Source organism: Nelumbo lutea, chromosome 3 (assembly GCF_056320005.1).
Source record: "Nelumbo lutea isolate HS-2025 chromosome 3, American lotus-T2T, whole genome shotgun sequence".
Lineage (NCBI taxonomy): Eukaryota > Viridiplantae > Streptophyta > Magnoliopsida > Proteales > Nelumbonaceae > Nelumbo > Nelumbo lutea.
Genome location: NC_142686.1, coordinates 94,514,234 through 94,537,758, shown reverse-complemented (window position 1 = coordinate 94,537,758; position 23,525 = coordinate 94,514,234). Strand labels below are relative to the sequence as shown.

Genomic DNA, 23,525 nt, shown 5'->3' with positions numbered 1-23,525 from the left:
TCAAAAAAATTGGAGGGTTAGGCTGCTGGGGTTTACAAAGATTAGAGCATTTAACAAAGATTTGTGCCTGGGTAAATGGATTTAGAGGTTTGGATTGGGTAGAGAAAGTGAAGCTCTGTGGAGAAGAGTGATAATGAGTAAATTTCGGTGGTTAGGTTTGAATTGCACCCAATAGAGGCATCATCTTCCTATGATTATGTGTTTTGACGAGTACGTTGCATCAATGAGGGCTAATTTATCTTATATGCTTGACTATTAGAAATATATTTCCCATATGCTCAATTTTCTTTCATGAAAAACATAAGGAAAAACTATTGCTGACATTTCACTTAGGACTGAAGTGTAAGCCCTTCACATTATTGGCTGACATTCTGTCAAGCTTCCCTGTACCTCTCATGACACCCAGTTTCACTAGCTCATGGCATAAGAGGCTAAGACCTTAATCATAACCAATACTATCCATCCAATGAAATTTTCTATCAGTGGCCTAAGATTTTCCCAGTCTTATTCTTCAATTGATTGAAGACCAACTTTGCAAACCCATAACCACCCAAGAAAACACTCTCATTGTCTCTTGGCGAAGTTTTATTTCAAGTGTCTTATTAGAATTGACACTAAATTAGGGGTCACAAATTGACAGGAAGAATAATCGCAATGTTATACCGGTTCAGATAAGAGCACTTCCTTCTACATGCACATAGATTCATCGAAACACAGAAAAAGTGGGTGTGAAATTGCCAAACCTTTCCTAATAGAGTGTATACAGTAATTCTTGTTCATGTGTTGTTAGCATGCCATAAGGTTCAAATGTGCTTTCTACATTTAATGTGCCATACTTGTCAGGAAAATCTCTTTTTACTGATGTAGATAATATTTTATGTAGAGGGAATTTGTGAGTATGGCAAACCATTTCCAGAGTCACCCTCACATTCGGTTGATATTGAAGTATGATGAGGCTCTCTCACATTCCATATATGCAGCATCTGATATGTTTATTATCCCATCTATCTTTGAGCCATGTGGCCTTACACAGGTATTATCCCCTTTTGTTGATTGAAATTGCTTAAATGAGGATAGAACGTTTCACTGCACAGAGCTATTGAGAATACTTTCTGATGCATCACTACCAGTGTGTTAGATGTATGACGAAACCATCATCATCCTATGAGTGCATGAATGCCTGCAGATGAATAGATCTTTGATAGAGAAAGGTTCTCATTCATTTAAGTTTATTATATATTTGAACTTCTAATTTTTTATACAGATGATAGCAATGAGATATGGTTCTGTGCCCATTACAAGAAAAACTGGTGGTTTAAATGACAGGTTGGTTCTAGAGTCTCTTTTAAATGATCTTGACATTTATACTTGAGCCTTTTCTCTGCATTCTGCCTGTCCTGTTCAGCAGCATATCCATTGTTCAGTTGTGGGTCTTTAAAATCATTTCTTACCGTACTTCAACCCATGTCCTTTTTGGCCTGTCCCTAGCTCTTCTAGCCCCTTCAGCTCCAATAGATAACTGGTGCTGTCGATTGTTGGATGTGCACATCCAACCGTGCACTAGGAACATCTCCCCATGACAAGTATGGGAGGTATTCCCAATTAACGATTGGATGTGTATGTGGGGAACCCATCCGAACTCCTCTCCATGTGCCCAAACCATCTAATTAAATAATAATATTTTAGTTAATTAATTCTGAATTAAATGATTATTTAATTTCATTTATAAATATAATTAATTTACTATTTCATAATTAAATAGTAACTTCACTAATTAATAACTTTGCTATTAATTATCATGATTTAATAAATTATTCACAAATGAATAAATAAATAAATAAATAAATAAACAACTATTTATTTATTAATATATTTACTTATTCATTTACTATTTATATTATGAATTTTTAGCTAATTAATTAATGCATCGATTTATTAATTAATTTAATTATAAAATATTAATTAGTAATCAAATAATAACTTTAATAAATTTTTATTAATAAAGTAATTAATAATTTATTTATTAATTTTAATGATTGTTTAAATACTAATTTTTATTATTAATTATTGTTTTATTATTTCATTGTTAATTATTTATGCCATTAGTTAAGTTCATAATTAATTGTCATTCATTGAATAATAAATTATTTTAATATTTAATAGTTCAATGGTAATTTAAATATTTTTAATAAGTAAATAATTTATAATTTCACTACTAGTTATTATGGTTTAATTAGTTATTAGTTGCTAATTTAATTATTCATCAATTATTTAATGATGAATAAATTCATTGATTTAATTATTACGTATTATTTATTTATTATATTTTCATATTATTGTATTATTTTGATTATGAATTTTACTAGTGAATTAATTAATTAATTAATTGATTTAGAAATTAGCAATTATAATTTTATTTATTAATTAAATAATTAATTAATAAATTATAGCAATTCATTCATTAATGAATCAATAATAATTTAATGATCGTTACACGTTTTTTATTGAAATTTGAAATTATGTAGTTATTATTTTGTTAATTAATAATTTTGATATGCAAATCAAATAATTAATTATTGATAAAATTTTTATTATATAGTTAGCTAGTTATTTAAATATTTATTTACCTGTTTAATAAGTCATTATTTTTATAGTTATTTAATTATTTTATTTGTTATGAATTGATTATTAATTTAAGAATTTATAATTATGTAAAAAAATCCAAATATATAATATTTCAATGTAAAAAATATAATAACCAAATAGATTGGGTATTAGAGCAATATTTTCTGCATTTGGGTATTAGAACAAAAGCAGAAAGGCAATTCTTTTTAAAGCACTGTTTTCAGTGCTTTCCAACTTAAATGTGTCAGTGTCATAGGAACAACACCTTAGTAGTCTACTATACTTTCCCTCATTTTATCACCTATTAGAGCAACTCCTAGGTTCTTCAAATAGGTCCACTTCTGATCTTATCCTCTCTAGTTTCCCACTCATCCACCTCAGCATTCTGGTTCTTCAACTCAAATGTGAGAGGTCAGTGTCATAGGAACAACACCTTAGTAGTCTACTATACTTTCCCTCATTTTATCACCTATTAGAGCAACTCCTAGGTTCTTCAAATAGGTCCACTTCTGATCTTATCCTCTCTAGTTTCCCACTCATCCACCTCAGCATTCTGGTTCTCCAACTCAAATGTGAGAGGTCAGTGTCATAGGAACAACACCTTAGTAGTCTACTATACTTTCCCTCATTTTATCACCTATTAGAGCAACTCCTAGGTTCTTCAAATAGGTCCACTTCTGATCTTATCCTCTCTAGTTTCCCACTCATCCCCCTCAGCATTCTGGTTCTCCATAATCATTTTTGGACATGTGGTTTCCTTATTGCTCAACATTTTATTCCAAAGACTAGGGGTCTTTCTATCTTGACTAAGTTCTCCATAAATCCTTCTTCTTGTAGTGTTTTTGATGTTGATGATGATATGGTTCCAGTTTGCTTTCGCAATGGATTTACATTTTTGACACCTGATGAGCAGGTAATGAAGCTGCCTATAATAGAATTTGTGACTCATCTTTCTTTTATTAATTTTCCTTTGTGGGCTTTGTGGGAAACATGTTTCTGAACCATTTAAATATTTTCTCCTCTCCATTCATCACTTTGATTTTGCAAACATCTCTAAAGGGAGTAAACAGTGCTTTGGATCGTGCATTTAACTACTATGTCAATAATGGTGAGAGTTGGCAGCAACTTGTTCAAAAAGACATGACAATTGATTTTAGTTGGGATTCTTCAGCATCACAATATGAAGAGCTTTATGAGAAGTCTGTGGCTAGAGCAAGGGTGGCACATCGGACTTGATCCCTGTCTGGAGTTTGTTTTGTTACAGTAGAAGGTGGTGTGTTTTTTCCAAAACCCATGCACCTGCACAGCTGACGGAACTGTGTGTGGTTGGTTGTTTCTAAGAAGCACATCCAGAGCTTGCCTTAATTTTTGTCCGTGGACAGAAAAAAGGTGCAGTAGCATTGAAAGAATTTTTTGAAGCTGATGATTCTGAGTGGAGTTCAAAGGTAGATGGAGATTGATTTCCTAAATAAAGTGCAGTTTACATTTTTGGAGTTAGGTCAAGCCATTCTTTTGTTCTTGATGAACAACAACAATAACAATGTATATGTGTTCCCTTTATATTCTGTTGAAGCAATTTTCTTGCACCTGAAGAAAGTCGTCTAGCTTTGTTATATTCTGTTTCAACAGGTAAGGTTTTGATAATCAATGTAAAGTACATTTAAATCATATAAGTGCTTAAATATGGATGATATTTGTTAATAGATACTCAATTAGATGTTCATGTAAAATGTATCCTTTTCCTTCTCTTCTAAAAACTTGAATTATCTTGTACGTTCTTCCCAAATTACTGGTTATATTCTTTGATTGATTATTTTGCTTAAATTTATAGGCAGAAGAGCAACAAAAACAATGAGCCTAGGAACTGTGGCTTCAAATAAGCCCCCTTTGTTTCATTGTAGAAGGGATAGAAAACTTGTTCAAACTGAAAAATTTTAATTATATTTTCAGCCCTGCTACGGAGGAAGGTTTGTTATCTGCTCGTACATGGTCACAAAGACAGCCTTGAAAGAAAAAGTTCCCCAACCAAAAACTCACAACAGGCAAGGAAGAGATTGATTGCTAGAGGTTATTGAAGAATCAAAACACAAGAAAGTATTCAGCATTAATTCACAAAATCCACATCTTTGCATGAATTTTCACCAATTTACTCCAGCATTAATAATCTCACATTCTCAACAGCTTCCTACACGCTTTGTTCTTTTGAAATAATAATTCTCTCCCCACTCTCACTCACTTTCCAGGGACAAAGTTGGTGGCATAGGCCCAGGCATTGTTGTTGACAGGATCTGCAAGGTGGTCAGCAAGGTTCTCCAATGGACCCTTGCCAGTCACAATGGCCTGGACAAAGAAACCAAACATGGAAAACATGGCCAATCTGCCATTCTTGATCTCCTTCACCTTGAGCTCAGAGAAAGCCTCTGGGTCATCAGCAAGGCCAAGTGGGTCGAAGCTGCCGCCGGGGTAGAGTGGGTCTGTCACCTCACCAAGAGGCCCGCCGGCGACACGGTAGCCCTCGACGGCACCCATCAAGATAACTTGAGTAGCCCAGATGGCCAGGATGCTCTGGGCGTGGATCAAGCTTGGGTTGCCCAAGTAGTCCAATCCACCCTCGCTGAAGATCTGTGCACCAGCCTTGAACCACACGGCCTCGCCGAACTTAACACCATTCCGAGCGAGCAGCTCAGGGAAGACACACCCAAGAGCTCCAAGCATGGCCCATCTGCAGTGGATGACCTCGAGCTCACGGTTCTTGGCGAAGGTCTCAGGGTCAGCGGACAGCCCAGCAGTGTCCCAGCCGTAGTCACCAGGGAATTCACCAGTGAGGTAGGAGGGAGGCTCACCGGAGAAGGGACCCAAGTACTTGACTCTGTCTGGTCCATACCATGGGCTACCGGATGAGACGGGCTTTGGCTTGGCCACAGTCTTTCTCATGGTGACCCTGCCTTCACCGAGAAGCTCCGACGCAGAGAGAGAGAGCTTCACGGCCTTTCCGGCCAAAGAAGGGGAGGAGAGAGCCATTGTAGAGGCAGCCATTGCAGAGAAAGGGAGATTGCCTCTGATAAGTAGGAAATGTATGCAAGAAGAGAGTGGTGGGAGAGTGTTGTCAAAGAGGTTGGTATTAATAAGAACGGAGATAACCAACCGCCAAGTGTCTTATCCTTTTGGTATCCATTTCTCTCTTCCCATTGGAGAATTCTGAATCTGGGATCCAAGATTGTTTGGAATATCTTCCCATCCCAGCTGGCACTCCATGAACCACCAGTTGCTCAGATAATTTCTCCTGCCTTCCCGTTGAGAATCCCAAGTGGCAGAGATAAGGTTGAAACTCCACGTTTCATTACTTGTTACTGCTCTATAATTAATTTTAGGGTGTAAGTTTGTGTGTGGGATCCACAATTCCACATCCATATGTGACAGCTTCTATGGTCATCTATCTAATACAGTGATCTATCATAGCCGTTTGATTTGGGTCCTAGGATGTGTAACTTATGCTGCTGGGATCATTTATCAATTACCATTAATTGAGGGGAGCCAGTGCACCTGACCGGATGGTGTGGGAGTGGGACCATCAGTCCCTCTGAAGTCTGAAGTCTGAACTTCGCAACATTTTGGAACTTCGATTTGATGGGTCCCACTAGAACAAATTGCTTTCTTTCATAATCCTTTTATACGGTGAATAAAATAATTGCTTTTAAAATTCTAAAACAAACATTCGAATCGGATGGACACAAAACCATGGATTGATAATGGCACTGAGCTTATTTCCTTGGAAAACAAATTTAAGTATAACGTTGTCATTCACTAGTGGAGTTGTATTTTCACCCCTAAACAAACTAAGGTTGTTGAATATAAACATAAACATATTCTTGAACTAGTCAGGATTCTTCAGTTTTGGGGTGAATGTGTTTTAATTGTAGTTTATCTTTATGGTCATGCTCACATTCTTGCTCCTGGTCAACCGATCCAACTTCTCTTGTATCTTGACTGTGAGAGTCTGGTCCACCCATTAAACAGTCCTGATTGAAAGAGGATGGGTAATGTATGTAGGCATTTACCTTCTTGGTGGTCCTGAAAGTAGGGTATAATTTATCAAAAAAAGATATTGTATAATCTGATAGGGCAGTTGGCATAAGCCAATTGGTTGACACAAGAGCCTCATCGCCATGAAAGGAGATTCTTGATATGCATAGCAAATGGGTAGGACCTGGAGAGTGGCAGTACTCATTTGACAAGTATTCGGGATTGATTGGTGGCCTCCAGAGTGCCAAGTGAGCAACCAAAATCTAGATTCATGATAGTATCAACCAATGAGAAGGAAGGAACAGATCTCCAAAGATAAGGACCAGTTGGCTCTCTATTGCTATTAATACAAATCTAAGAACAGCAGCCACAGACACCCATCTCTCTCTGTTCTTCATCTTCACACTAATTCATTCCTCTTCTCACTCTGCTCTTCTACCATGGCTGCATCTACAATGGCTCTCTCCTCTCCCTCTTTGGCCGGAAGGGCCGTGAAGCTCGCTCCCTCTGCGTCGGAGCTTCTCGGTGAAGGCAGGATCACCATGAGAAAGACTGTGGCCAAGCCGAAGCCCGTCTCATCCGGTAGCCCATGGTATGGACCAGACAGAGTCAAGTACTTGGGTCCCTTCTCCGGTGAGCCTCCCTCCTACCTCACTGGTGAATTCCCTGGTGACTACGGTTGGGACACTGCTGGGCTGTCCGCTGACCCTGAGACCTTCGCCAAGAACCGTGAGCTCGAGGTCATCCACTGCAGATGGGCCATGCTTGGAGCTCTTGGGTGTGTCTTCCCCGAGCTGCTCGCTCGGAATGGTGTCAAGTTCGGCGAGGCCGTGTGGTTCAAGGCTGGCGCACAGATCTTCAGCGAGGGTGGATTGGACTACTTGGGCAACCCAAGCTTGATTCACGCTCAGAGCATTCTGGCCATCTGGGCTACTCAAGTTATCTTGATGGGTGCCGTCGAGGGCTACCGTGTCGCCGGCGGGCCTCTTGGTGAGGTGACAGACCCACTCTACCCCGGCGGCAGCTTCGACCCACTTGGCCTTGCTGATGACCCAGAGGCTTTTGCTGAGCTTAAGGTGAAGGAGATCAAGAATGGAAGACTGGCCATGTTTTCCATGTTTGGATTCTTTGTTCAGGCCATTGTGACTGGCAAGGGACCCTTGGAGAACCTGGCTGACCACCTGGCCGACCCTGTTAACAACAACGCTTGGGCCTACGCCACAAACTTCGTCCCCGGAAAGTGAGCAAGAAAGAAAAAAGAGTTCTGGACCATGAGACGGTCCTCCTCATTTCAGTGTGGATTTGATGAACTTGGTGCGTGTGATGTAAATTGTTTAAATTGATGCACAAAAGTGTGAATTATATGTAGTAGTAGTAGTAGGAGTGGCCCTTTTTCAAATTAATCAAAAGTTTAGCCATCATTCTCAAATATTCATCTACTTTTTATCTCTGATCTAATTTCTTTTATGGGCAGCTGTTTAACTGGGCTAATTTTAAGTCACTGACAAAAGAATTAAAGAACAGGAGGCAACCGGATTGAAGGATCCCAAGTCCAAGAGATTAAGCCATCGAATTTTTCATTTTGGTTTCTTTATTGAGTTTTCTTTCCGAAGCTGTCAAGAAACTGCTAGATTCTTCTACTAAGTTGGATACAGAAGCAGAATTGTGAAATTAAGAAACTGTTAGATTCTTGTACTAAATGATTTACAATCAAAATTCCAAAAGACAGATTGATAGATTCACGATTCTAAAGCCACCGATACCCGATGATTGAGTTAAAGAAGTCTAATGCAAGGACTGTAAAACAAATTGAGCAGAGTTTCCAAAGGAACGACTAGGAAGGAGTATCACTGACAGAGAGATGAATCCAAGGAGGAAAGCCGGAGCATTGTTTCAAACAGCTTTACATCGTCTCTGTCCTTGGATTACCACCCAAGTAATACCTGAGAAGATGATCTCAAATCTACATTTTGATTCGGCAGTGAAGCAGCAAGTTAAAGACAACTGAAATCTAAGAAGAAAGGCCACCGGTGAGTTTCCAAGTTCGTTGCCTACAGCCCCGAGCACCAATATGGGTTCTACGTTACTGCCGTCATTGACGGAAAGATGATTCCTCGTGTATGCGATTCTCGGAGGGAAGCATACGGCAGAACGAAAACACGGAATTGTAATCTCCTGATGCTCTGTGTGGAACGGAATTACAAATGGCCACAGTATTGCTCGATTGCTTCAATTTCTGTGTTCTTTATCCCTCTCCCATTCGATCGATTCCTTTTCTTTTTCGTGTTTTCATTCCTGTTTCGCCTTTTTCTTCGGAGAAATGGTGCAAGCGAAAATACACTAGAATTCGTCGAAGGCGAGTTGTACGATGATGGAAGAACCTCCCCGCCATTAAATGCGTCAAGATAAAAGCTTGATGCTCGACTTCCTGACATTGAAACGCCGTGGACGGCGGCTGCACCCTGCTCACCGCCGACAAGCTGTATGGCTGTTTTGAGAGCCTGCTGTGAATGAGTGTGGGCAAAATAGTAACCTAAATTAGCCGAGGTGTCACATGTAGAGGCACCCATAGGCTATTTTTTCCAAACAGCCAAAGTGACGAGTTCGAATCTCCTATCCACGAGAACCCTGCCCACGTTTACTCACAACACACTACCCCGTTAAGTGGGAACATCTCCCCTTGCATGATAAACGTGAGCAGGGTTTTGGTGCGCAAGAAATCCAAACTCCAAATTGACTCTCTCTTCCCCTCTTCCACCGTTGCGGTGTCCAAACAGTCCCGCACAAGGGGACAGCTGACTCGTGTATTGAGACAGCAGATCGTCTTACCAAGGTTTTAAAAGGGTTAAAAGTGTAGTTAAGGCATAATGGCCCAAGCCTAATTAATTAAAGTTTGTAAAATCATGAAAATAACATATAAATACTAAATTAAAATAATAGAAAGTACACATATCCACAAACTAGAAACTTATAAGTAATAAATTTTAGCATTTAAGTATTAAATAAAATAATAATTAGTCAATTAACAATTATAAACATTTTACACTTCATATAGAAAAAACAATTTAGAAGAAAGGAAAGAACTTAGTTATTTGATCTATAATAATAATAATAATAATAATGATAATAATATTATTATATATGATTATTATTATTATTATTAAAAGGAAAAAAGATCCATTAATAGAAGTGAGAAAAATAACAAACTTATGACATTATATTTAGAACAATAAGAAAAATCCTACTTAAATTATCCAAAAGAGACTAAGAAACTTAATTAGTCCTTTTTGCATGAACTCTCCTAAAACAATAAGAAAAACTAATAGAATTTGATTTGCCTTATTGGTTTTTCTTGTTTTACTTTTTATTTGGCCTATAATTATTGAAGTGTTTTTCTATATATTTTAAATAATAAAATTTATACTTTTTTAGAATTAAATCACTAAATAATCATTGAGATATGAGGCCTATGCCCTTTTATGCCTCACACCTTGAGGCTTATGCCTCAATCCGATAGGGTTGGGGACCCGACTTGGTGGGGAAAGGGATTGTTTTAGCAAGGCAGGGATGGGGATTAATAGGAATCCTCGACCGGGGTCGAGGTTGGGGGTGGGGATTAATAGGAATCTCCAATTGGGGTTGGGTTTGAAATCCTTAGCCAAGCCATGGTCTAGTTGAGGAACAACCCCCTTGCATCCTCTTCCCTTGCCAAAATAGGCACTATCTCTACTCATAGTGTTACTAGTCCTATAAATTCTAGTTCTTGGGTAATTAATTTAGGAGCCACTAACAATATGATACATATGTCCTCTCTATTTGCATCATATCATCTATTGTCGGACCAAGATAAGGTGAGGGTGGTTGATGGTTCTCTCTCCACTATTTCTAGAATGGGAGAGCTAAACCTCAACAAGAATCTCTCATTTAAGTATGCTCTTCATGTTCCTACCTTTGCTTCGAATTTGTTGTTTATCTCTAAGCTTACTAAGAATTTGAATTGCAGTATAACTTTCATTCCTATTAATCCTTGGCAGGGGTTGAGGATGGGGATGGAGATTAATTTCAAAACCGAGGTCGAGAACGGAGAATATGGTCCCCGCCCTGTTGCCAACCCTACTTAACCCTTACATCAAAGTTGTGAGGCTTAAGCCTTGAGGCAAAATCTATGTGACACGCCTCACGGCTTAAGCCTTTTAAAACAATGTGTCTTACAGCAGATCTCAATGCAGACTTTCTATCCAAACATGAAACGACATCTAAAAGGAGATGGCAATTTTCAGAAAATTGGACAGGGCATAGAACTAGAGAAGGGAGAGATTCATGGGTCAGAGGTTCAACCCGGGTCAAACCATGATGGCATGGTATATACATATATATACTACATGTCATATAAATATTAAATACTATATATAACATATTTAAATATGTCAGATGGCAAGTTCCTTGACTTTTAAAGCAAATGACTAAGGGTTAAAGTGCCTTAATTAAGTCAAATAAAGAGGTGGGTTAATGGTAATTAAGCAATATATAGAAATTAGAGGTCATGGGTTCAAGTATCATTAAGAACATTTTAAAATTTCTATTATTAAGGATCCAAGCAATTTCACAAAACCAGGGCGAGTTTACATTGGTTTTTTATCAACTGCGGTGGGTATGACCGAACCGACTAAGGTCCCTCCCTAGTCACAGTGCAACTATTCCAACCGGCCAGTCACCACTTTTCTAAACACTGATCGGAAGATGTTCACAATATTGATGAATATCAAAAGTTGCTCAGTGACTCGGGGAAGCTTGGAGGTGGCAAAGTACCTGCAAGTCAATGAAAATTGAGTTGTCTGAGGTGTGAAAGTCTGTAACTAATGAGGCTAAAATTATCTGATGAATACAAAACTAACCATCAAAATAGGTTTGGGCACTCATGCCAAGGGATACGTGTCAGAGAGGTGATAGACACCTAAAGATCGGACAAGACACCTGGAGTCAGGGGCCCTACCCACTTGCTTATAATATATTAGAACTAAAGGAAGATTAAGAGATAAGAAAAGAACACTTTAATGGTTGAAGCTTGGTCGTGTGAAGAAATCTTGGAAGACTGGAATAGTGGAACTACCGAACTAGCAAAGTGATCAGTGGAATTTGTACTTTGAAGCTTTAATAGTGAGTGAACTCACTGAATTGTGAAGAATGCAATTGCAATTGATTTTTTTCACTTCTTAGACATTACAATAATCATAAAGAGTGGTTTGGTAGAAGCGAATTGAATATAACATAAGCATATATTGAATAATGCAAAATAGTAGGGACAACAAAACAAGTATATTGTGTATACAATATTACTAAAAGCCTAGAGCAACTAAAAGTTGCTCTATTTACACAAAATTCCATTCTATTTTTATAATATATTAATTCATTAATTATATAATCAAAATTTTATATATTTAAAATAAAATAAAATACTCCTATTTAGTTGTTCTTTATCTAATTCATTAATTCCAACTATTGATTCAGACTTTCATATCTTATTTGTATTGTACATTTATAATATTGTTTAATTGTTTTTAATATTATATCCTTTTATTCCATAGCATAATGTGTTAGTTTTTCAATTATAGAAAATCTAGTGAACCAACTCTTACATCTAATATTAGTATCTTGAGCAACCACCTACCAATCACAATTCTTCAACTCTAAGAATTGAATGATAAAATGTGGATATTGCTTCTTTAATTCGTGATTCAGGATTATGACCACAAATTTTAGACCACCCGGTTAATCAACAAGATGAAATTTGAAGGTCATGTATTAAGTTTGGGTCATATTAGTTTCTCCAATCTGAGTATCTATTATTTGGTTCAGAAAGTCATCATTGTCAATTTTGCTCTGAATGGTTAAAAAGTTTTCCTTGGTTGAAGCATTCCCCTACAAAAATGATGCATTTTGTTTTCAATGCTATATTTTTGCAAAGAAACCAATTAGAAAAGTTGTATCAAATACATTCACTGTTAAATGATTTAAAAATTGCAGAAAAGTTAATAGTGATAAGGATTGTCCTTTCTTAAATCATATGGAGAAAGATGCTGGTTCAGCCCATAACTATGTTCTTAGGTGTTATGAGAACTTAAAGAATCATCTATGTCATATTAAAAAAGGTGATAGAGAAGCAATCTTTAGAACAAGTTTTGAACAATCGATTATACTTGAAAGCTTCAATAGATATTGTTCGGTGGCTAACATTGTTTTAAAACCTAACATCTATTGTTAACACTATTAATGTTTCTTGTAAGCATAATGATGAATTGCAAACTATCCATGCAGTTGAAATTGCATGTTTGGTTGTAATTGATGATCTTGAAACTAGAAGATGGATTAATTAAATTGGCACTTTGGAACAACTTAGAGATACTAGGTGGAGTTCCCATTTTAATTCAATTTGCAATCTAATAAAGATGTTTACTGTAACATTCTCAGTTCTCAAAAACATATCTACTAAAGGATCCACATATTCTCAACGTGGAGATGCTACTTTTGTTGTGAAATACTAGTCATTTGATTTTGTATTTATTATACATGTGATGAAGAAAATAATGAGAATCACTGATGTACTTTGTCAGAGTAACAAAAAAAAAAAAACTCAAGACATTTTTAATGCTATGCATTTAGTCTTTACAACAAAATTGTTGATACAAAAATTGAGAGATGATGGTTGAAAAGCTCTTTTAAAGAGTGTGACATCTTTTTGTCAACATCAAGATATTCAAGCTCCTGATATGAATGCTTGTTTCTCAAAGTTAAATAAATATATTTACATCCACTATAGATCATCAATTGCAAGAGTTAAATAGTAGATTCAGTGAACAAGCAAGAGAGCATCTTATTTTAAATACGACTTTTGATCTTAAGGATGCTTATAAATCCTTCAAAGTTGATGACATATGTAATTTGGTTGAGAAGTTTCATCATTAAGAAAAAAATTGTTAGACAGTTTTGTATGCCCTTAGCTTCAATCCAATTTGATGTACTTTTGACATTTAGTGTAAATAAATAAAGTGCATGTTTGATTCATTTGTTTGGTCTATTTCTGTGTAAGACCCTAAAACTGGACACTTATAGAGACTCGTGTTAGTTTTAAATGTTCACAGCCATTGAATAAGTCTGGGGAGATTAATCCTGACAAGGCTGATACTGGTGTGCCACCAAGTGTTGGGATGGCTTGTCTTGGCCACCGGGGTATGTAGTGTGGGATTACTTGAATCCTTGAACCGGACCAGATTTCTAGTATTGCCCTGGACCTTGGAGACAGATGGGCAAAACTGGAAAGTTACACCTGACCCCTAGACTCGATTATGACACTTCACTAGGTATCGGATCAAGCTGTTTTTGATATGTCAATCAGTGAGATCCTTAGCGGGGGTTAAAACCTAGGCATGTTGGGGCAGTTTGAGAATTCATCTGAGTGAGTGATCATAGTGACAAAATCAGCCCCTTTGTCGGACAATGGTAATGATCGGGAATGCACTCTCTCTAATGGAAACCAAACTGCCGGCAGCTGATTTCAATCGTTAGAATTTTGTTTTGCAAAATTAATATATATATATACAGTTTCAAAAGATTTGCAAATGGTTTTAATTCCCGGGATCCATGTGAGTAGAGAGTGCGACACTGTTCCTTGTAGCCGAGGGAGAGGTCCTCTCTTGTCGGGCAGTGCTTGATCATTAAGGGCTAAGATGTTAAGTGTAAGACCATTTAGAATAATACCTGATGGGCTAATCTTGCACCTGCCCACAGTCCCTGGGTTTTTATAAGATGGCTTGGCCCAAGGACCACTTAATGTAAGTGTTGGGCCCATAGGGTCCATGTGATGGGCTCAAGGGGTCACTGGGTTTTTCAGTGAATTCGGCTGGGCCGAACCCATGTGGCTGGTGTGTAGATCAATGCTTGGGTCCCACGCCATACAAAGAAGCCCAACTGGGCAGTAGGTTGGAAGCTAGTTAAGCACTAAACACTTAATGGGCCAAAAGCCCATTATGAGTTGGGCTAATATGATCACCCATCTATGGGGTGAATCTGAGATTAATGTTAGTAAAAGGATTGGGCTTTTGACCTTATCCACTCTGAGAGACCAAATTCAAATCAGATTTGAATTTGGTAACCTCCTGATAAGATCAGGAGTAAACTAACTTAATCTGCAGATAGGATTAAGATAATCCCCTATCCAAATATTGATTTGGATTGGGATAACTCCTAATTAGGAGGTTTTCTTAATCAAGAAGAAAGGATGAGAAAACCAATTCGAAAATACCAGATTTCGAACCAAGTTTTTCCAGTGGAGAAGAAAGTCTTCTGTGTACAGAGATTATATCTCACAAAACTCTAGAGAGAAGAAAAGCTGTTCAGCCATCTTCGTCCCAGGAGTTCTCCTCCAGCCGCCACCTACCCCTCTTGCAAGATTCGATCTTTGCAGAATAAAGAAGTCAAGAAATCATTTCTTGACATCAGTCTTACAGAAAAGACTGAAAATGATTCGGTGTTCGAAGTTTCCAGTGGGTTCTTGCGAAGGATCCTGTGTGTAGGATGCACCCTACTGGTTTCGTTCCATCCACAGCTGTGTCATCTTCAGCAAGAGCGGATCTTGGTGTCTTCTTTGGGCGTGAACACCAACTTTGGGAGATATTGTTTCTCTAGATTAGGTATAATCCTCCCTATTTCCTTTTGGTTCAAATCTGGTTCGATTATGGTTCAAGTAGAATCATTGAATATTGTATTCTAAATTTAGGGAATATAATTCCTAATTGAGAGAAGGTAGGAAAATTTTTGAAATTCGTCCACCCATTCTGCACCCTTCATGGCGTCCATTAGATGAATTCTACAATTTTTTCAAAAATCAGTTGAAATATCAATTACAACACTATAAACTTGATGTGCCCAACCATTCAAATTTGTAGAATTTGCCTACTATCACTAATTTATGTCTATGATTAATGGAAACTAGAAAGCCAAAAGTTTATCATTTAATTGATAAATTGATTGGACTTATTTAAACTCTTCCCATTTCAACAACTATTGAGCGAGTTTTTTCAACCATGAAAATTGTTAAATCAAGCTTCATAATAGAATGAAAAATGACTTTCTCATAGACTATTTGATTGTCTATATTGAGAGGAAAAATGTTGAAAGCTTCACGGTAGACATGATTATTGATGATTTCTACTTGATGAAAGAGCGACGAGCCCAATTTAAAATGTATATTTTGTTTTGTATTCATTATACTCTAAGTTTTTCATGATAGAATATATAAGTTAATTAGATACCCAATTATGTATTCTATAGTTGATATATAATAGAATTCCTTATATTATAATCATGTATCATATTTATTAGGATTGGTGTTTATGTAATCATATTAGCTTTTGTGGAGGAAGTTCGGGGCCCATTGATTAATAGGATGGGTATGTGTGATGAGAACACACTTCACCAAGGCGAGTTGCACCAGAAAAAGCACAGTCAAGCTCTACCACATGTACGCGGAGTGACCACCTGGCAGCATCATCAAAGGCATTGGCTGACTTGGGGCAGCTCAGAGGTTGGTGGAGTACTTGCAAGGGAGAGCAAAGTCAAAGGGCCTAGGGTAATACACCGGGATTGTAACTTCGACGATCAAGTCAACGACTTTTGATCTTCATCAGACCCCACCATCAAATTCCATTTCTTTTTTGTTGCATTGTAATCACAATTTACATCTGAACAGGTTGAGGAGAGGTTGAAATCACAAAGTTCATCTCAGGTTCCTAGATGTGGTTCTTCATCAATTGTAATAGAAACAAGTAGCAGTTCAACCTATGAATGGTGATAGGAACAATTTAATCACAATGACCTCTTAGCTCTCCTATTTACTTTCATTATGATCAACAACCCAACAACAGCAAATCAGCCATCCATGACAGCAAACCTTTCCAAGAGTTTATCTTGCCAGTCCCTTGACTTTCCCTTTGATTCGATTTCTAATAGTATAGTTCGATCTCGAGTTCAATTAGGCTTGATTCGAGTACAATTTTCAAGGCAAGCTTGATTAATTATTCAAACTTGATTAATATATATCTATATATATATATATATATTTACGCTCTATATAATATAAAAATATACTATATAATATATATTTATAAAATATAAAAATATATTTGTTTACAAGATTTTAAGTCGAATTCAAGCTCATGGAATATTTGATCGAAATGAACTCAAATCAAGAAATAAAATTCAAATAAAGTCGTCAATTCAAGCTTAACAATATTTTAGTGGAATCGAGCCAAGACAAACAGAAGTTCGGTTCAGCTCAACTCAATTGCATCCCTACTCCCCAATGACCATGAAGACCCACTCCACCAAATGTTGAAAAACAAGACCAATGTCATTGGAGAGGCTAAAAACAAGGCAGGGGCGGAGCCAGGGGGTTGGCGGAGGGGAGCCATTGCCCCCCTATGCTTTGAAAATCCCCACAATCCCCATTGATGATTCATTTATACTTCAACCCTTCACCCTTGTTTTATTAACTTTTGGCCCCCCCTAATCTATGTTCGTTAGTATTTGACCCACCCCCCCATTGAACTCCTGGGTTTGTCAACTACACCGTAGAAAAATGAAGATGTAGAAAAGGATATGCGGAAATAAAGAGCGAGTGAAGTTTGCTTTTCTTTCATGAAGGGTTTTTATTCAAAGATTGCTGGGGTAAGGGGGCCCAAGTGTGTGAAGGAAATGAAGAGGTTCGATGGGTGATTAAGTACTTAAGTGATGACAATGGAGAAAGGAAGGAACCCTTAAGATTGGTTCACTTGTTTTTGAATGAAGCAGCTTGTGCTGGTGAAGATTATAGTGGTTTTGGAGTGTTTGAGTTCCCACACTGTAGATGAGTTTGTTTCTGCAGTATGTGAGAGAATGATTTTTTTTATCAGGCATAAATGTAATTGCATCATTTATGTATTTGTTTGCAAAGTGAAGCAGCAGTCTGTTGATTGCAAGGTTAAAAATTGATCTCATCAGATCGATTTCAATTTCTAGCATTAAGATGCCTGCATCACCTTTGTGCTCCTCCAAATATTATGAAAGGCAGTTTTTAAGAAACTTGGTTGATTACAAGTTTCAAATCCATTACAACAAAATGTATTAAACTAGCATGAAGATCATTAATCCTGTACAATTGTTGATATGCTCTGATCTTAATGATGGTTGAATCCCAACCAATGCTGGTAGATTGTAAAGGTCTCACTGCTGAGCTCATAGCTTTGATAGCATCAATAGAATGATTTCACATGATCTTGGTCTAGAGGCTCTTAAACCTTCTCACCCTGTAGTCTTCAGCAAGAAAGGACCATGGCTTGGGTCCAATTTTACCTGCTTTATCTTCAAAAGGGCAGACAACACGTCATTCATGTCTGGCCGATCCTCTTGGGCTGGGCAGGTGCAAGACAAAGCCAATTCAAGAAGTTCGAATACTTTCTCTTGCTCCTGTTGGGTGGATATAGTGAGAGCTAGATCTGGGTCAATCACTTGAAAAAGCCTTTCTGCTCCATTTTTTAGAGCCTTCTCCACCAGTTGACGAAGAGTAATTGGAAGCCCATTCTCTTCTATTGTCCCAGTAGGACTTCTTCTGGTTAGGAACTCCATCACCACTACTCCAAAGCTGAAAACGTCCACCTTAGTTGTAATTTTCCTCATGTATGCAAACTCTGAAGAATGAGATTAAAAAAATAAGAGAAGCAAATAAATGCATTTGATCACAATAAACAGTAAAGTCTGAAGTGGATAACATGTCCTAGAGGAGGCAAGAAAATGCTCAAAACATCATGAGATTTCTCACAGGCAACTCACAGAGAAGGTCAAATAAGAGTGCTTCATATTGTCCGTTGAAACGGCGACTGATTTGTACATTCTTAATTGAAATGAAAAATTTATTCTCAGCTATTGGTTTAAGATGGTTTTCTTTGAAAACTCAAATAACGCTTATCCTTGCAAGTGAATAATAAGAACTTTTTAAAAAATAACATTCATTCTGCATCATTACATCTCATGTTTTAAGTAAAACAACTTGTTGAAGAGTCCCCAAATATCATTTAAGTATTGGAAGCAAAAGGGAAGAACTCATGTGATGCAATAGGAGTTAAATATTTAACCCAATGTGAAATATGATAAACAAGAACAGAACCAACCAGAAGACAGAACAGAGAAGGATGTAATTTTCGCCCTGCATGAGGGGAAATATACAAGGCAAGGAAGAGGGACCATTTTGGTGCTACATATTTAAATATATAGAGTTGTAAAATCAACCACAGAAAATACCTGGTGCCAAGTAGCCAATAGTGCCTTCAAAGGCTGATGATGAGTAAAGGCTGCTTTCATCCTCGAGGTGAACACCCAGCATCCTAGTTGTTCCAAAATCACTCACATGAGCCTCCCAATCCCCACCGAGAAGAATGTTAGAGGGCTTTAAATCACAGTGAATGACGGGGAAGTCGTAACCAGAGTGCAAGTAAACCAACCCATTTGCAACAGAAACACATAAATTCAGCCTCTCAGAAATTGTCCACCTTGATCGATCTGCATGAGGATCATGTATAATGCTTGCCAAGCTCCCATTTTCCATGTACTCAAGGACCAAAGCCTTTATCTTCCCACTCTCCCAAGCATAACCAACTATCTTAACTAGATTCCTATGCCTTAGATGGCTGAGGGTCTTGATTTCTCTACCAAAGCACTTGTCAACCTCTGCAGAGAATTGATACAAGTCCAGTTTCTTCACAGCTACTGCTTTCCCATCTTCAAGTTTACCCTTGAAAACACTGTTCATTTTGCTGGTACCAATCACATTATCTTTACAAAAGAAATCTGTTGCAACTTCCAATTCCTTTTGATTGAATCTCTTCAGGATAGGGGCTATTAAAGCATATTCTGGTTCTGGACATCCATCACCCTCTGACTTTTCCCTTTTGATGCATCGGTAAAGAGATAAGATCGCAAATATCAGAATTATAAGACCAGAAACAGATCCAATAACTATCAAAATTAAAGCAAACTTCTTGGAGAAGTGATGGGAGGCAGTCAAGCGACTCCTATTGCTGCATGGCTTGAGAAATTTGGTTCCACAGAGAGCAGCATTTCCTTGCAAGCTAGACACATCTAGGTTTCTAAATATGCCTCCATTGGGAACAGGGCCTTCAAGCCAATTGAAGGAAAGGTTGAGATGTTTCAAGGTGGAAAGGTTCGCAAAGCTTTCAGGGATTGTGCCATTGAAGTTGTTGAGAGAAAGATCAAGATAGTTAAGATGCCTAAGATATGCAATGTTTTCTGGGAGCAAACCATCTAACATATTGCCTGAAAGGTTCAAACTTGTTAGCAAATCCAACTGAGAGAAAGTATCACCTGGAACTTGACCTGAGATTTGGTTTCTTGACAGATCAAGAGAGAATAAATTTTGGCAGCCTCTAAGTGTCACAGGTATTCTTCCGGAGAGATTATTGTTGGAAATGTCGATAGCCTGAACCATTTCAAACCCTCCAAGCTCATCTGGAATAGTACCCTCCAAAAAGTTGTGTGACAAGTTAAGATATATTGATATGCTTTTCATGCTTGCTATCACTGATCCGGGAATAGAGCCACTGAGATGATTGTGGGAAAGATCGAGGACTGTTAATTGCTTAAGATGCTCCATGGTTTTCGGAACTGACCCATTTAGCTTGTTCCCTTGGAGATTCAAGTATGAAAGGAACCTGAATTTTGAGAAAGCATCTGGAATGGGACCTGTGAATCTGTTGAGCGCTAGCCGGAGAAAAGTGAGTTGTTTCAATTCAAATAATGGCTTTGGAATCTCACCTTCTAGATTATTCACAGGTAAGGAAAATAATTGAAGTTGTGATAATTTTGATATTTCAGGAGGAATCTGACCTGAAAAGTTATTCACGCCTAGTTCTAAGTTCACCAATTGACTTAGATTACCAATCTCAGATGGAATTGGACCTTCAAGGAAGTTTTCAAACAGAAGCAGCTTTTGCAAGTTATACAGTGATCCAAGGTTTGAAGGAATCCTCCCCACCATGAAATTTGAGCTGATTTGCAAAGTTGTCAAATTGGTCAAGTTCATTAATGATGAAGGAATCTCCCCTGTCAATCGATTCAAGTGCATGTTTAGAACTATTAATGATCTCAAGGATCCGAGTTCAATAGGTATCCTTCCAGTTAATTGATTTCGCGAAAGACCCAGATGAGTTAGTGATTTGCATTGTGATAAGGAGGCAGGGATTGTGGAAGATAAATTATTCTCGTATAACCTTAATGTTTCTAAGTTTTCCAGTTGCCCAAGCTCAGAAGGAATGTCTCCTGTAAATTGATTCCTGTACAGGTTCAGATATACAAGTTTCCTACAACGACCGAGTTCAGGTGGGATCTTCCCAACAAGAAAATTTTCAAATAATTGAAGATACTGTAAGTTGGACAAGTTTCCCAATCCAGGAGGTATTATTCCAGACAACTGGTTCTGACTCAGATCTAGATTTTCCAAAGATCCTAACCTATCAACAGAAAATGGTATAGAACCTACTAATTTATTTGTAAAACCTACTACTTGCTGAAGATTAACTAAATTGCCAATGTTAGATGGGATAGTACCAGTGAGGTTGTTTGAGTTGAAACCAAACATAGTTAAGGCCGTGCAGTTGCAAATGCTCTCAGGGATGCTTCCATCCAAAAGATTTGCCCCAACATCTAATATCTGCAGATTTTTCAGACTCCCTAACTCTGTTGGAATAGAACCAGAAAGTGAATTGTCAAAAACGATTAGTTGGATGAGCCCTGAGCAGAGCCCCAACTGAACAGGAATAGAACCTGTAAATGAATTAGAAGTCAAGTCAAAAACCTGGAGAGTTGAAATGTTTCCTATGAATGGAGAAATCTTCCCTTCAAGTTTCTTTTCGACAAGAGCAATTGAAATGACCCGGTTAGATGAAAAATCACATCCAATACCAGACCAATTGCAGTGATGATTTGCATCAGTCCAATCTGCAAGTGCTTTAAGTGGCTCGTGGGTGACTGAACTCTTGAAAGCCTTCAAAGCCTCAAGCTCGACAACAGAGATCAACTCACTGGACTGAACTACAGCTGCAACAGAAAAATACACCAAAACCAACACCAGGACAGCATCCCGAAATGCCATTGCTACCACGAAAATAATTTAACCTGAGTTTAAAGCCTAACCCAGAACAGAGATTTATAAGATGATTCGGTCAATGACAGTCAAATCCGGACCACTTTTATACTAAAGCTCTCGTAACGTCATACCGCCATTCCCTTAATCATGTCGACTTATGAAAATAAACCTAATGAAGGAAGATTTGGCCCGACCTCTTTATTATGAGACACGTGCCAGAAACGATAGCTCGGCAAAAGGGGTCAAGCCTAGGCGGGAACAAGGGGACACACTTCGCCGAACTATTCCACCTTGTAACAGCTCGGGATGGACTTCGCCGAACTGACCATCTTGTAACAGCTCGGGGTAGACTTCGCCGAATTGCCGCTTGTAACAGCTCGGGATAGACTTCGCCGAACTGACCACCTTGTAACAGCTCGGGGTAGACTTCGCCGAATTGCCGCCTTGTAACAGCTCGGGATAGACTTCGCCGAACTGACCACCTTGTAACAGCTCGGGGTACATTTTGCCGAACTGACCCACCTTGTAACAGCTCGGGGTAGACTTCGCCAAACTGCCACCTTGTAACAGTTCGGGACACACTTCGCCGAACTGACCCACCTTGTTACAGTTCGGGATACCTCCGAGCTCAAGACCGCCTCGCTCAGCACTTCACATCATCTTCTAGGCACCAAAGCCAAACAAGTCGTACCATGCCTGGCACCAGGGAAGTCCGTGCCCGAGGGCGCCACGCCTGACTGACTTGGGATCTGACGTTTTGGCAGCAACACTCTAAACGGCCACCTGCCACCGCCACTGACGCCGCCATCTCCAGTTAGACGGTTAGGCAGTGACGGTTCTGTCTCAGTAGAAGGACGACGGCCGAGTTGACAAGCGCAAGGGTAATCATACCCGATCTGACAAGGGCCTCGGGACAAGTACGCGAAGTGACTATAAGAGCCCCCTGCCCCCTGACAACGGAGGTATGCAAACTTTGCGCTATCTGGTATTACCTTGCTTTTGAAAGATTCTAACTTGAGCTTCGGAGCCTCTACACCGGATTCCCCTCGGAGCTTTCCCATCTCTCCCGTTTCAGGATCCCTGCCACCCCGTTCGAAAGCAAGGCAGCAGACAGCTAAGACCAGCCGGATCGCGCTCCATCAATTGGCGCCGTCTGTGGGAAACCGCTTCAAAAAGCCTCCCTCCAAACTTCGATACCCCCTTTCTTCTTCAAAAATCCCAACACTCATGGCCTCCTCCAGCAGCACCGGACGCGGCACGGAGACAAACGCCACCAGGGAGCAACTTTAGGTCCCCGTAGTGTGCGTTGGACAGTTCACCATCCCCCTTTCGGCGGATGGGATCCCCATCTTGAACACGCCACAAGCAGTGGCACCCGTAAACCCTCCTACCACAAACGTCCCCTTTCCTCTCCCCATTGAGACAACTTTCACTGAACCAACTGCCGTCCCCCTGGCAGCTAGCCAAGACCAGTTGGAGGACCTGGTGCAGTGCATGCGGGCAATGCAAGCCCAAATGCAACAGTTCCAGCAACACCAGCACCAAGTGCTGCACAACATCTCCCAGTATCACTACCAACAGCAGTTCCCCCAACTACCACTGAACCAACCACTACTTCCACCTCGCCACCCCGCTCCGAGGCCGGTCAAGGCCTCCCCGCAGGATGGGCGCCCCCGCCAGGCGAAGG

At 38.9% G+C, this 23,525-nt stretch overlaps 4 protein-coding genes across 10 annotated transcripts in view; 2 read left to right on the top strand and 2 right to left on the bottom strand.

Moving 5' to 3' along the window:
• Positions 1 to 4,355, top strand: part of LOC148866965 (putative starch synthase 4, chloroplastic/amyloplastic) — a 29,791-nt gene extending 25,436 nt beyond the window's left edge. For all 4 annotated transcript variants that reach the window (XR_016109375.1, XR_016109374.1, XM_088975628.1 and 1 more), the window contains 4 exons: positions 884 to 1,033; positions 1,265 to 1,326; positions 3,463 to 3,538; positions 3,685 to 4,355. Coding sequence is in view for 2 of the 4 variants with exons in the window: in XM_088975628.1 (XP_088831754.1) it covers positions 884 to 1,033; positions 1,265 to 1,326; positions 3,463 to 3,538; positions 3,685 to 3,861 (465 nt within the window). In the remaining 2 variants the exon portion in view is untranslated. The remainder of the gene's footprint in view (positions 1 to 883; positions 1,034 to 1,264; positions 1,327 to 3,462; positions 3,539 to 3,684) is intronic.
• A 341-nt stretch (positions 4,356 to 4,696) lies between these two features.
• On the bottom strand, positions 4,697 to 5,719 carry LOC148866964 (chlorophyll a-b binding protein 40, chloroplastic-like). Its single transcript, XM_088975630.1, has one exon. It carries the CDS (start codon positions 5,659 to 5,661, stop codon positions 4,858 to 4,860), a length of 804 nt encoding a protein of 267 aa, XP_088831756.1. The 5' UTR covers positions 5,662 to 5,719; the 3' UTR covers positions 4,697 to 4,857.
• A 1,159-nt stretch (positions 5,720 to 6,878) lies between these two features.
• LOC148866963 (chlorophyll a-b binding protein, chloroplastic) lies at positions 6,879 to 8,077 on the top strand. Its single transcript, XM_088975627.1, has one exon. The coding sequence runs from the start codon at positions 7,089 to 7,091 to the stop codon at positions 7,890 to 7,892; it is 804 nt and encodes a 267-aa protein (XP_088831753.1). The 5' UTR covers positions 6,879 to 7,088; the 3' UTR covers positions 7,893 to 8,077.
• Positions 8,078 to 17,654: 9,577 nt separating this feature from the next.
• FLS2 (Leucine-rich receptor-like protein kinase family protein) lies at positions 17,655 to 21,916 on the bottom strand. Of its 4 annotated transcripts, XM_088975208.1 has the most exons (4): positions 21,548 to 21,869; positions 21,301 to 21,429; positions 18,979 to 20,796; positions 17,655 to 18,368 (listed from the first exon to the last, which is right to left on the bottom strand). In XM_088975208.1, exons 2-4 carry the CDS (start codon positions 21,329 to 21,331, stop codon positions 17,983 to 17,985), a joined length of 2,235 nt encoding a protein of 744 aa, XP_088831334.1. In that variant the 5' UTR covers positions 21,332 to 21,429; positions 21,548 to 21,869; the 3' UTR covers positions 17,655 to 17,982. The 4 variants fall into 4 exon arrangements, with proteins under 4 accessions (XP_088831334.1, XP_088831333.1, XP_088831332.1 ...); XM_088975207.1 differs by having other exon boundaries at positions 18,979 to 21,429; positions 21,548 to 21,916; XM_088975206.1 differs by having other exon boundaries at positions 21,301 to 21,883.
• Between the last annotated feature and the right edge of the window lie 1,609 nt (positions 21,917 to 23,525).